The sequence below is a fragment of the Leuresthes tenuis genome, unplaced genomic scaffold, assembly GCF_036924035.1.
Source record: "Leuresthes tenuis unplaced genomic scaffold, fLeuTen1.0.hap1 SCAF_4, whole genome shotgun sequence".
NCBI lineage: Eukaryota > Metazoa > Chordata > Actinopteri > Atheriniformes > Atherinopsidae > Leuresthes > Leuresthes tenuis.
Window position 1 is genome coordinate 27,149,339 of NW_027325358.1, and position 14,748 is coordinate 27,164,086.

The 14,748-nt window shown below is 41.3% G+C and overlaps 1 protein-coding gene across 2 annotated transcripts; it reads left to right on the top strand.

The window, feature by feature from the left end:
* The first annotated feature begins 505 nt into the window (after window positions 1–505).
* map2k7 (mitogen-activated protein kinase kinase 7) lies at window positions 506–13,327 on the top strand. 2 transcript variants are annotated; one of them, XM_072383492.1, is made up of 12 exons: window positions 506–680; window positions 2,307–2,354; window positions 5,113–5,257; window positions 7,281–7,347; window positions 8,271–8,384; window positions 9,551–9,670; window positions 9,898–10,005; window positions 10,109–10,288; window positions 10,551–10,631; window positions 11,479–11,621; window positions 12,047–12,092; window positions 12,189–13,327. In XM_072383492.1, exons 1-12 carry the CDS (start codon window positions 557–559, stop codon window positions 12,330–12,332), a joined length of 1,320 nt encoding a protein of 439 aa, XP_072239593.1. In that variant the 5' UTR covers window positions 506–556; the 3' UTR covers window positions 12,333–13,327. The 2 variants fall into 2 exon arrangements, with proteins under 2 accessions (XP_072239593.1, XP_072239592.1); XM_072383491.1 differs by lacking the exon at window positions 2,307–2,354 and having other exon boundaries at window positions 508–680.
* The last annotated feature ends 1,421 nt before the right edge of the window (window positions 13,328–14,748 follow it).

Genomic DNA, 14,748 nt, shown 5'->3' on the forward strand with positions numbered 1-14,748 from the left:
TGACAAAGTCAGAGACCTTCTGAGGCAACTTATTTGGCAATAACTAGTCAAAAGCTTCAAAACAGAAGAGTGGAAACATTTTCCAAGGCCACAAATTCATTAAAAAGCTTTTAAGTCACATTAAACTGAGCAAAACTAATATTTTCTCAAGGACTGTGAGATCAAATTTGAAGGCTATCGAAAAAGTCAGGATTTGTTTGGCAAGCTGAGCTTTGCGAGAATGGACTGTTAAAACTAGTTCATCTGGACTCTTATTATCCCTTCGAGGACAGTGGGATCTCCAATAACCCACCAAATGGATTTAATTGAATAAATAAATATTATTGGTTTAAACAATAGAGGTGCATGAGTGTTATTTGAGTACATAAAGTGAGTGAATAAATAGTAGTGATTAGGAAAGAGGACGGGTGTAATAGTGAGGATTTATGGCAGGGTTAGTTGTGCTGTCGCTGCAGTGTGTGTCAGTCAGTCAGAGTGTTGCTGGCTAGCCTGCCTGCCTGCCAGAGAGGGGAGTCGCGAGCTCTGTTGGGAATCTCATGGTGCTCAATTTTTCAAGATGTCGTCGCTGGAACAGAGGCTGTCGCGAATCGAGGAGAAGCTAAAGCAGGAAAATGAAGAAGCTCGCCGAAGAATCGACCTCAACATTGACATGAGTCCGCAGCGGTCACGTCCGAGGCCGAGTAAGTGTCCACCGGGGGGAACCGAGGTGCCGGTAACAGCCAAAATAGCAGTGGGAAAGATCGGAGAGGCGGAGAGCAGGAGCGGGGGGTGTTGTGCTGTTTTAAGCTACCAGCTACGTGCTAACAGGCTAGCTACGTAAACAAACATCGACTCGCCTGGGTTTTACTGTCAAATCTCTCATTTAACAGTTCGGACATCTCCTGTAATGAGTAACGCAAGGAGAGTTTGAAAACTGACGCAGTGTCATGACATTTCACGCCGACAGTCTTGTCCTGAAATATGTTTAGTGTCTGTCCTGTCAAACATGCTAGGTTAGCTGTCTTGTGGTGATAGTTGGTGGCAGGCCCAGCGTCAGTGTAAAAAAAAAAAAAAAAAAAAAGAAGAAGAAATTAATGTACTTTTCAGTTTTCAGATCAAATATTAGGGATGTGCCATTTATCCCCAACTAATGAATAGATTCGCATTGTTTATACGTAGTGTATTTGTTGGTGACTTTAACGGCAAAGCCAGTTTATATTGCCATTTTTATCCTTCACGAAACATGCTAATTTATGGAAGCTACATAACGTTAGCTGACGTTGATCAGACGTTAACTAACGTTGGTTAGTTTCACCGGTGATTTCATCCCACCGGAGTATTAACAAATGGAGGTGAAATGTGGATTTGTTAGACACATATTTAACTACTCCTTGCAGATTTCTGTGAATATGGCGTGTGGCAGGAACCACTGAATTGTAATTACAGGGCCTTGATTAGAAAGCTCAACAAACTGCTATCTAACCTGTGCAACATTGAACTTCTGAAACAGTTTTTGAGTTCTTTCTTACTCATCGTCCCTTCTGGTTCTCTTATATAGATTTTAGACCACCAAGCTGCCTTGTCCACTTTTGAATTATTTTGTATGTGACTGAAATTTCTTTTATTTTTTATTTTTTTAAAGTTCCCTTATCTGGCTGGCACAGTGTCAGTGAGGTAACTTTCCTTATTCTTGAATCTCATGAGAGGACTTGATCCGGTAGTAAATTGATATAACTATGTTAGAAACAAGAAATACACCAGTTTGTTGGATATAAACCAGGTCTGTGTCTGCCATAACATAATGACCAAGATCTGAGCTGGGGTAGCAGTACTGGAGGAGAAAAAGCTGCATGGGTACATCTCTATTAAAGATACAGCAATGAGCATTACTGATTGCACTGAATAAGTTCCTTCATTACAGTGGGTTTGGAGATTGTAGTTTATTTTAAGGTCATTTACTCTGGCCTGCTGTTTAAAACTTCACCTAAAGTGGATTTGTCAGATTATCCCCAGTGTTTGCTCCTGCTTGTGTAATGTTTGTTAAAATGTAATGTGCCCAGTGGTGGGAGGGAACTGTGTCATTCTTTCCAACATTGATTAAATCATTAGGGCTCGAAGTTTAGGCCTGAGAGCCTCAGACAAGGTTAGAGGTTATTTTCAAATAGAAAACAAAGTTTTTGCGATTTGTTTATTTCAAGAGAACAAAATTAATTTTTTTTTCTGTTTGTTATAAGATGGCGTCCATGTGAGTGTGCACATGTGTGACTGTCTCAGTAGAATGGTACAGTAATGTGGGTGTGTATGTATATTTTCTTTCCTCTGTCTAGTCATCGTGATCCAGCTCAGTCCTGCTCCAGCCCCTTCACAGCGTGCAGGTATCATTCAATCCATCGCTCCCTCTGCCACTGCACCCCCAACCTCCTAACGCCTATGTCTCCTGTTATATCTTTCATTCCCTCCTCCTTCACCTTCTCTCTTTGCTTTTAAATGATGCCTATTGGAGAAACACTCAAGCAGAACTCTACCTCATCCTTGGTTTAGCTTTGTTTAAGCCCACTCTGTAAGCTTTAAAGGCTCTCAGTAACACAACTTATCTTGTGTGTTTAAAAAGGAAAAAAGATCATGTGGAAAATGATGGCTTATTTACTTTACAAATTAATTAAAAGTCTGTTTCATCTCACTGATTAATGGCCATATTGTAGTTGAACCTGACTGATTAGATGGCCTTTTGAATTCCATAATTCAAAGAAATAACCTCTATTAACAGCAGACGACAAAATATAAATTTAAAACCTACTTTACCCGCAACTCTTATCATACCCATAAATTAAATTTTAGCGACTTTCTAACCTTCAGTACCTTATCCTCCATTCACCCAACAGCTTTTTTTTAAAAACACTTTATTTGTAGTTTTTCAATTATCATACAAAACAATCATATTCTCTGTTTTACAAATAACCACAGAAAAACAATCCCGACAGCAGACAGAGGCAGATCAAACCAAAATCAACGTGACAAAACTCATCATAGACAACAGACAGGAAAAAACGAGGAGAAGAACAAAAACAAACCACAAAACAACCACCCAACAGCTTTTAACTGTATAAACCATCTTTATGAAAGCAGTCCTTGACCAGTGCCAGCATTTGGACCTAGCCGTCATTTATTCCTCTAAACTCACAGCATCTTTCCATCTTTCCAACTCTACTCTCCTGTCTGTCCTTGTGTGTCTATGCCAGTGGCAGAGCAGTGTTGGTATGTGTTGATGTTCTCGGTGTGCGTGTGGAAGTGTATAGGACGATTAACCTTTGTTTTGCTGGAGGCAGAGAATCACAGTGCATGTGGCTTTTCTGCACGGCGCGATGGAATGGGTTTTTGTTTGACACAGTGTCTAATCCAGCATCCCCACTGGTCCATCTGCAGGAGTGCTGTGAGCACTCTGGCCTCTCTTTCTCTCACTGTTTTCTTTATGTGCCGACTGAAGAGTTGCCTTCCTGTCCAAGTCTAACTGACTGTCTGTCTGACTTCCAGCTTTGTCTTGGGCTATGCAGTTTTGGAGAGATGTCTTCTCTTTCTCACACATCGGACTGTTTGATGTCGTTTGTCTGTTCCCTCCCCTTCCTTTCAGTGGCACTGTGTGAGCAGGAGGCGGGGCAGCAGTGTCTGCTAGTATCTGCCATTCAGTCCCCCCACCTCTCTGCCCCTCCCGTCTTCCTTGCACTGTCTGCGCGTCAATCCTCCCATCTGTCTGGAGCCAGTCGATCTATGGAGATGCTATCTGTGCCAAAGACTGCCTTAGTCTTCCTTCCTTTACACACTAACCCCACTTCCCTTTCACTAACCAATTCTCCCCTTACAGGCTGATCCATCCAGGTGACTCAAGGATACAAACAACCCACTGGCATTGTGAAAGCAGTATTTATAATGACAACAATAAGCTCTGCAATGTCCTCCAGATATTTGCAAAAGGGGTTATGAACATTTAAAAAAGCTCATGATGTGATATTGCTGTTAGATTTGGAGTTAAACTCTAATAGTGTTCACGGTGGAGGAGGTAATTGCAGCTGCTTTGTGAACATTTATTACTATGGATTCATCTTGAAACTCTTTGTCTGTTTGAAAGTGGTTGCTTGTTTGCACATGCACCTGATTTTATTAGAGTGCAGATGGAGTTAGAGCAAGTCCTTTAGCAATGATTTATGGTTCAGTCCCTTCTTTTATGTGTATACCAAAAATAGTTGAGATCTGAGAAGCTGACAACATTACTAAAACTGATCCATTGTATATATTGACTGTCTGGATCAGATTTCACTTACTGCACAAAGTTGGAACCTTTCACGGTTTTTGTGTGCATGGGGGTAATATTATGGGTGTGCTCACCCATAGTTTAACCTCTGAATAAAGCGGGTCCTTATCTGTTGCCTTTCAGTTGGTTTGCAGCCAGCAGAGCCAGAGCGGCTCACTGCTTGAACTTGTTTTCCTGTTAGTTGTACTTTTGTATGTTGCGGCATTCTGAGATCTCAGCGGACACTTGGGTGAGTGAAATGTCACCGTAACATCTAAAATGAAAATGCAACCCGTGTTCATGTAGTTTTCTTGGAAAACAAATGTGAACTTTCAAACCTGGAAAGTTGCACTTCCCAAATTGTGGGCCAACACTCGGCTGTCTCTTTCTGCCTGAGAACGGTGTTACTTTTTGCTCTGAGATAACCGCCCTGTTTGTTTTAACATTGGGTCGGGACATCCGCCAAACAAAAACAAAGCATTGACTTTGGGGTGGGCGTAACATAGTCTTTATAGCAGTACTGTTGTGAAAGAACTCTTTGTCCGTGCCAAGGCCAATTTCTCATGAACTGTCTTTGGAGATGAGACGGGATATGATGGATCAGGGGTTTTTGCTTATTAGGCTTATTTTTTGTTATCCCCAAAATACAATAAAATGGAGAAAAGTCAAAAGAAACACACATCCGTAAAATAGGATTTGTAAACTAGAGTCTGTAACACGTCAGTTTTTCTTTTGGTGGGCAACAACTTTAAATCAAAAATATTGCATTCATTGAAAATCTAAATCCCACCACGAAGGCCCTCTGTCTCCCGTTTGTGTCTGATTTGTCATGTCCCACTTCAACCTAGCGCTCCAGCTGCCCCTGGCCAATGATGGAGGCAGCCGTTCATCATCTTCAGAGAGCTCGCCTCAGCACCACCCCTACCCCAGCCGCCCACGACACATGCTCACCCTGCCCACGCCTCCATATGGTCTCCAGAAGAGCCTAGAGAAGTATGTTGAATCTGTGAGGCCTGTACCATCATGCATCCGGGGTGATCCGATCACAAGTGGACAACCTAAGAGCATGCGTTCACACCTTGCATTACTACACGCTCCCAGATGTTTTGAGTAACATTTGTAATCGTGTCTCAGTTCCTGCTCTTTCTTTGTAATTAAATGCATAAGATTGTCAGACAGCAAGTTGTCAGCTGACCAACTAACAGGATATCAGAAGGTCTACTTGTGCTTCTGTGAAATCATAAGGACGTTAAGCGAACTGAACTGTATTCAGTTCTTCAGATTCTTCAGATATCAGCACTTTTCAGATTTGCCTGAGTCGCATTTATTGAGAAAGTTTTTCAACAGATTTCAGTGAGCACAGTTATGATGCAGATGCTATATTAGAGAAGTAAAGATATAATAGATAGAAAATTGATTTGTGCTGTTGCAGAGCTCTGTGTCAGAACACCTTTGCTGACTTGGATGGAGAAACGTTCCACTCTTTACCTCTTTCTTAAGAAAACACTGAAAACATCAGCTTCAATAAACAGCTGCTTAACTGCCTGGAACACAGCCATGGGCTGTGTTTGCTCAACCGTACGTTACCTGCCTGCTGCAACATTAAATGCTGCTTTGTTTAGTTAAAAAACTATTTTGAAGAGCAGAAATATGTACAGCAAGGCCCTAAACCTTTGGTACAAGGTTGATTAAAGGGCGAGCAGAACTGGCAGGACAGATTGTGCTCACACATTCGATAAATGCACAGATACAGGTCAGTGGATGGTTGATTAAGAGACTTTATTGTCATGTAGATACACAAATTACTCCTCCAGGGTGGCACCTGTTGAACACACACACGCTCAGGGTCACACACTCATGGAGACAGATGCCATATACACTGGAGCAGTGGACAGCTGTTCAGTGCCTGGGGAGCATGGGGGTACGGTGCCTTGCTCAGGAGCCCTCTGGCTGTTGCAGGGAGGTGGACTGCCACCCCTCCAGCTGTCAGTTCACCAATTTTTTGAACAGTGGTACTGTTAACTCACTCATGTAATTGCAGTCTGTAACTCAGAGATTTTTTTAAACTTTGAGCATAACACATAACCTGCTCTGGAGCAGCCACTGCTGCTTTGTTCAGTTTCACTTCAGTAAAATGTGACCAGGAGACTTACTGAGAATTCAACATGCTTTGACTTGGAATAGTGTTTGATGCTTTTGAGGTATTTATTTACTTATTTATTTTAATCCCCGACAGCGAGAAAACATCCTAGTAGAACTCTCATCGCTTCCATGGAGTCAGGGAAATGGTCCTCCAGTGTGGCTCAGGGCATTCAGACTTTTCAAAGAATGTGGCCAAAACTGTAACACACAATCTCTGAATGTGCCCTGAGCCACACGCCCTGAGCACTCTCACGTCTGCATTTAGCGCCATCCACTTGTGTTCTGATTGGCTGGGAGACGTGTTAGCACCTGGTCTGAACAAGCTCTGGCCCCTGCTGATGTTTACTGGAGTGGAAAGCTTATCATTACTGTATTTACTGTAATAATTAAAGAAAGAAGTTGTTCTCCTTTGGTATAAGTTGGCATCCTTGTTGTTTTAGGCTCTTTGACTATTGAAAGAATATCAACACATTATTCACTGCATTTTATAGTTGCAACAAACTATTTTGCTGTGAAAAGAAGCCTTTCACCCATTGTGAAGATGATGGTTAAAAGCTGCTCACACAGTTAGACAGAAAGAGAGAGGAGGTAGCAATATGCACATACAGAGAGAATATGTCAGAAATTAATCGTTGCTACATTTTCTTGAACACATTGCAGAATCTCACAAACTCTGGGCTTGTTTGCAAGGTCTTTGTGTCATGCATTATGGATGCACAAGCATGAAAAGTAGGTGGAATAGATGTAAAGAAACACCCACTGCATCCATTTATTTGTGAGAAGTTTCTCTTTCTGACTATGGACTTTTATAACAGAAACTTCATGTTGACTTCACCAATACTGTTTTCTGAGTGTGTGTTTTCCATCCCCACAGTGCAGAGATTGACCAGAAATTGCAGGAGATCATGAAACAGACGGGTTATCTGAAGATTGACGGTCAGGTGAGCTGAATACGGAGGCGCATGTCGTGTTTAATTTCACTTACAGTTTATGATTTTAAACAAATGAAAATGGGGACACAAAGAATCCGGACAAAATTTTTTATTTTTCTTCATGTTGGCAACAACAAAAACCAGGAAGTTCTCCTATTCATAATTGCCACCCATGCATCTGCCCTGTTTCTGTATGCCATACAGGATTCTCATTCAGATTCAAGTAAACATCCTCTGACCACACTCTTGCACAGGCTGACATTTTCCCTCATTACTGTGAACATGGGCCCTGTGGTTTATAGACATGGTCTGGCTGCTGTAAAACCTCATAGGAGGAATAAATCTTAGTTTATTCATGGATTCCCAGTTTGAATGTTTTAATGATAACTCTTGACGCTAATCAAAAATAAATATACTTGACTTGAGGCTTTTCATGGTACTTGTCCTGGATTTCCTTTAATATATGACAGATTTCTCCTGGAAGGGGGGGGGGGGGGGCAACCTCAACAGTAAGGAAGATATCGATAAGCCAGATTTACTTCTAACACAGCTACAATCCCACTCCCAGTTATAGAGCTCCGAAATGAGATTTAACACTCGCTTGTTCTTCTCAGTATTCGTAGATGGAAAAAATTACAGTGAAAAACAGGCACACTGGTGGAGAAAGCAACTAGATCGTGTTTAAAAGCCCATGGCAGCAAACAACCACATCATTGTTGTGTCCTTGAGCAGAGCTCAGAGTTTTATCGAGAAATAAACAGCCTTGTCTGGCATTTTCTCCTGTGACAGTAAACAGACCATCATGAAAACCACCAACAACCTTGGTATACTTGTCTTTTGTCTGCTTATCACTGGCCTTGTTTTAGTTTGTGTGTTCCCATTGCTCTTGGAGGCTCTGAAATTTTGTTTTGTTTCTCTTTTATCATTCACAGCGGTATCCAGCAGAGGTGGCTGACCTTATCAGTGAGGGAGAGATCGGCAGTGGGACTTGTGGACAGGTCTTCAAAGTACGATTCAAGAAGACAGGCCATGTCATTGCTGTCAAAGTAAGAACCTCCTGCACTCAACCACTTAGTGTTCAGTTCACACAACCTTACTTGCTTGCATCTTGGCTATTTTGGCTAGAACAATGAACTGTGACAAGTTCAAGCATCAAAACTTTTTTTTTTTCCCTTCAATGTGTTTGTCTATAGTTTGAAAGCAGAATGTATCAAAATTGTGAAAACCAACAACAGCATTTGTATTCAACTCTGTGTGTTGACTAGCAGCCTTTTTTTTGTTTTTTGTGCTGGTGCATATAAAATAAGGAGTTGAAAACGTGATCAGACAAGTCAAACTAAATACAGGTTGGTCACAGTACGAGATTGACACAGGTGACGTGTACAGCCACAGGTCTGCTGACTGACAGTCATTTACTACAGACTACAGTCTACTGTCAGTCAGTTTACTGAAGAGACCCCCGTTTCTGAAATGTTTTCCGTGGGATTTAAATTCACTGCAGGACCAAGACCCCCATCGACAAAAGTCTGATGCCGTGTTTATTAAATATGACACATATACAAACTCATTTACCGGTTCTTTTTTCCCATAGATGGTTGAAGAAAAATGGATTCCAAAATCTGTGTTTTACATGTAGTTTATTTAATGTACTGCTTATTATTGTTGCCTTTGACAAGTTTATTACCACATTAGCAGCCTCAGTTGTTATGGAAGGCTTGTGTTCCTGGGATCTTTACACAGTCGTTACAGGCACATATTACTGAAGTTGTTTCTTAACTGCTGTGGCTTTATTTATAGGTCATCATCTTAACGTTAATAACAGTAACACAGAACAGGGATATCATCAGAGAGGCTGTGGTAATTGCTGAAAAGGTTGTGTTTAATGTTATACTGCCAGTCTGTGACCTGATGGTTAGGAACCCCTGGTGTAAAACCACCAGCATCACCAGTAAATTAGTTACATGTTTTGTTCAAACTGTGCTAACTAATTCACTTGCAGTTTGAGGTTTTTTTTTAAACCATAGTCTGCTTTGAATGGGGGCTGGTAATAGTTCCAGTTAGAGTAAAATATATTTCTGATTTATTTACACAGAAGTGGTTTTACTGAGCATTCTGGTGTGAGCGTTCTGGTGTGGTGTTATTGAGTCTTTAAGCTGTAAATTCAGGATGGTAGCGGTTTCATTTGTGTTTGTGTGTGCGTTTGTGTCACCAGCAAATGCGTCGTACAGGAAACAAGGACGAGAACAAGAGGATCCTGATGGACCTGGACGTAGTGCTGAAAAGTCATGATTGTCCTTACATCATCCAGTGCTACGGCGCCATAGTCACCAACGTAGGTCTTCTGAAATACAGACGTGTTTGTATTTTTAAGATAATCGTAGGGAATCCAGTCTTGTTAACCACACAGCACCTTAACAGCAGACATGCAGCCTCAGCTTTATTTATGTATTTGCATGCACTGTAAGTGTTTTTTGGTCTTTTTATCTTTTTAAACTCCTTTGCTTGCAGAGTTAAGCTGGTATAAGCGGAGTGTGTGTGTGTGTTTTCATATGCGTTCAGACGGATGTTTTCATTGCGATGGAACTGATGGGAACATGTGCTGAGAAGCTGAAGAAAAGAATCCAGGGCCCCATTCCAGAGAGAATCCTGGGAAAGATGACAGTGGCAGTAAGTGACACATAAAATCACAGAGGCACACGGATGGCAAAGTGTAACATTTGTTACTTTTTTCTTTTTCTTACATTCTTATTGTATTTTTTTTCCTCTCTAGATAGTGAAAGCATTGTTATACCTGAAAGAGAAACATGGTGTCATCCACCGGGACGTCAAACCTTCCAACATCCTCCTTGATGCTAAGGGTCAGATCAAGCTGTGCGACTTCGGCATTAGCGGTCGCCTCGTCGACTCCAAGGCCAAGACTCGTAGTGCTGGCTGTGCTGCCTACATGGCGGTGAGCAAATATCCGTGCAAACTCACGCATATTGTACTCTCAAAGGCAGCTTCTGGAACATCAGTGATTTTAGTCATTATTTGAAAGTCTCAAATCTCTCCTCACTTTTAGCTTTTGTGTGACTCCTTGGTGTTAAATAATTCTGAAAAGAAAAAGTCAACGTTGAACACAGAAATTAAGCTAAAGTAGAAACTCGCAGTGTGCTAATGAAATACCAACATATGATCTAAAAAAAATTTTCCTTGTTTTTGGGTCCTTGTAGCCTGAAAGAATAGACCCTCCAGATCCCACCAAACCTGACTATGACATCCGAGCAGACGTGTGGAGCCTTGGCATCTCTCTGGTAAACCTTTTACCATTTTATTACCACATACTTTATTAATCTTGGGTCAGGATCTCAAAAGATTTCTGTGTCTTTGGAATTGTCTGCAATAATGATATTCATTTATGTTTCAAAACAAATATAAAAACGTATAGAATTGAGTGTTATGAACATAGCTGGTAATACACAGCTCTGATGGAGGAGGTGATGGCTGCCATCTTGGATATATAGTGACATAATGTCACTGTGTGTGCCATGGCTTAAAAATATTGGAAAACATCTGCAGATGAAGAATTCTATATTATCTTGATATTTACACGAGAGGTGAAAAAAGAAAAGAACAGAATAGAATAGAATAGACATTAAATGACTTTCTGTGAATCTTTAACAGATTTACTGTCTTGTTCCAAAGATCGACAAGTCCTTTAACAAACAGCTTTTCATCATGTGCACAATTCAACCGACATCTGCACAAACAGCTCTTTGGCATGTGCGAATTCACCAGAATTTGAGCACAAGCCCCATTTTTACTAACTTGTGCTTGGAAATAAAGATCGACTGTAACCAAAGCCTCAATAATTCGACTGCGCTGTTGTCTTAGTCAGAACATCCATGCCTCCTAAGTGGCAACAAGAAGTAAGCACTACTCATTTAGAAATATCCCAGTTGCATCACACAACTTGACAGTGCTTGACAAGAGCTTTACAAATGTTAATTGCTAGTTGTTATTGCTCCCATGGTGCTTACTGGAAAATCAAGAAACTCGACTCGCTGGCCGGGCGCCAGATAAATTTTTTTTGATGAAGTAATCAAAAGGATGAAGGATTTGTTGTGGGGAACTGACTTGTTTTTTAAATGTGTCCTCTAGGTGGAGCTAGCCACAGGACAGTTTCCCTACAAGAACTGTAAGACAGACTTTGAGGTTCTGACCAAAGTGCTGCAGGAAGATCCTCCTCTCTTGCCTCTCGGCATGGGTTTTTCCCTCGACTTTCAGTCCTTCGTCAAAGACTGGTGAGTTCAAGTCACACTGTAAGGCTGACACATGCTGACTGTGGTCCACTCAGATCTGTGGGCTGATCAAGTGAAGGTTATCTAACTGTACCTTGAATGAGATCCAAATCTGGTGCAGGTGTTTTGCTCTATTCTCCAAAAAAAAAGCGGCTGATGACCTTATGTGCGACACAACTGTGTCCACATTCAGAGGTACAATAAAAGCCTTTCTGCTTTCAACAGGCTCATCAGTTATTTTGTCTATCCTGTTGAAAGTGTCACGGTTGTTTTTCTTTTTCGTATCTATCATTTTCTGTTCTTCTGAACGTTCTGTATTGGAAAACAAAGCACTGGGCTGAAAAGACGTGGTACATAAATAGATCAAATTTTCTTTCAGTTTTTAGTAGACTTATGCATCTCGAACTTATGTGCATATCTTTCTACAGCCTCACAAAGGATCACAGAAAAAGGCCAAAATACCACCAGCTGTTGGTAAGTTACAACTTATAATGACCCGTAGATATTTGTAAAATACACATTTTGCTAAACTCACCATTTTTTTCTAATCGTTTGTGTCCTTTGTTGCAGGAGCATAGTTTCATCCGTCGCTACGAAGTGCTGGAGGTGGAGGTGGCAGGATGGTTTCAGACGGTGATGGATCGCACTGAATCGCCTCGCAGCAGCCAGTGTTACAGCCATCAGCATATGCTCCACTCGCTCTTCAGTAGGTAGCCTAGCCTTGACCAGCTTGGTGTTAGCTTAGCCATACGCTAGACTAGCGAAGCTTTTGCCTTGCCTAGCCCAGACTCGGTCTGTTCTAGTCTAGCCGTTAGCTGCTACGCCCAGCTCTCGACCCATCGTGTTTGTCCATCTGTCCACCGGAGAACCTGAAGAGCCCATAAAGGACAAGGAGGCGAAGACTCAGTTGAGGACTCTGGATGGACAGATGAAGCAATGGACAGAGGTGGACTGACGGAGGGATGGATACATGACAAATGTGGTTTTGATTTAGTGTGTTAAATTTGGACTGGCAGACATGGGGAGGAGGGAACAGGGAAAGGTGCACACTGTAGTTAGCTTCATTCATTCACACATCGTGTCATCATACTGTCATATCAGTGTGTATAACAGCCACACACTTGCATACAAACTGTCTTGTATGTTCTTATACGTTGTCTCCAGTTTTCAGTAGCTTTTTCACCTGTATGTCCGTTTCCAGCATTGATCCAAGCCATTGGATTAGTCAACAGAGTAGTCACTACACACTGGAAATAAGCGTCTGCTACTTTAGCAAACACAACTCGCTCTTGTACATATATGATTATGAAGGACAAAACTATGTCTGGTGCAATTATGATTCTTCAGGTGTTTTTACTATCACACATTCTCAGGCTGAGTCTATATGTGGTTCTGTGTGTGTGTGTGTGTCTGTTTGTTTATGAGTGAGCTTTTCCATGTGTGTGCTTAGATATCAAAACACACTCACTTGGTGTTTTATTAGTTATCATTTATTCATCCACCTTCACACTCCAGCTCTAACACACAAACGAGTTTGATTTAATCTGCTTGCTATGCATTTTTGATATGTACGTAGGGATAGCAATCCTCATCAATTTTGTTATGAAATTTGTTAGAAATCCCAATTATATTGTTTAGCAGTTGCTTCATTGGAAAAAAAAAAAGACGAATACAAAAAAATTAGTGCTACATCACAGCTTTATAGAATGTGTATATTTAGAATAAGATGAACCCAAGAGTATTTTAAGAGATGGAGGGATACTAAGAAAATGTGTAAGGCCAGGTGCGTGGTTTCTGCATCCGGTTGTATTATTACCACTGTCCAAGTCAACTCTGCCGCAGCTTCCGTATATGGGCCGGTAATCGGTCTGCATTGTGGTGGTTTGGATAATGGCGATTCTGTTCCTCATCATCTTCATCTGGTATGTTTGTTTGTGACATTCAGATTGAACACATGCGTAGTCTGTGTGCTCACCCTCCATGTTTCCAAATGTCCGGGCTGCATGCTTTTGGCTGCTGAAGGACCCACTGGACTCCTGCAGACTTTTGCAGATAAAGAAATTTGTCACAAAGGCCCTATATGCGTGACCAATGTGGAAACTAGGACTTGGCTTTAAGAGGGGAAAGGGGAAGAATGGAGGAGTTGATGAACATTTTGGAAGATTTGATGCCCGTTTGTAGTGTGAGAAAGGTTTGGGGTTAAAAACGGATGCAGAGTGCTTTTTCATAAGGCAAAGAATCGGAGCTTGTTTTGTACAAAGTGCATGAGGTAGATCTCGTTTTACTTGTGGAGCGTTTCTTCACTTCACTGCGTCTACCTCTTTGTCTTGCCCAGCACTCTGTCTGCCTCAGCTGTTTAGTGTGATGTAATGCTCCACAGTGTTACCAGACCAAAGGCTGCATGTAGGTTGTTGTTGGAGCCCAGAAGATGCTTTGGTGCAGTTTCAAGTTATGATTGCCAGCAAGTAGTTATGTTGTTTGTTTGTTTTTGAGGGCCTTGAGGAGGAGTGTCAGACTATCTGCCTGGGAGCCCCACTGGAACGACATCTGTTTAATCGCTGATTGGATCGTTTTAAGTACGAACACAAATTATTAATTTATATACATCCAATTTCTATTTAACCCGTACAGGTTTTTTTTTTCTCAGACCAATGCAAGTGAAAGTCGAGGTGATCTCAGTATTTTCCTAATTTGTAAACTTCCTGATGGTTTTCTGTATTAGTTATATAGTCCTCACATGGAGACCTTTAAAATTGTTGAATAGTTTAAAGCCCTCCGGAGAATTTTTTGTATAATTTCTTGTCATTTATAACACCTGACTATACCTACTAATTGATGTAAATGGTACCTATGGTTAAATGTTTTGCAGATGAATTAACTAGTTGATGAATTAAGTTAAAGAATCGTTAAAATATGATGTCGTAGAGTATTTCGTTGACCCGGACAAAACAGCCTGTGGCCCCCAGGTAATTAGACTTTGACCCTTCTCTGTCCTTGAAGATTGTTAGGATGAAAGCAGTGAGCATGAGAGGCTTCAAGAACAAGACGCACCTAAACAGACACTCTTTTTTTATGAAGAGTTAATAGAGTGCTACCGCCTCCCCTCTTGTAGGACCAAAGCCTGCTAGAT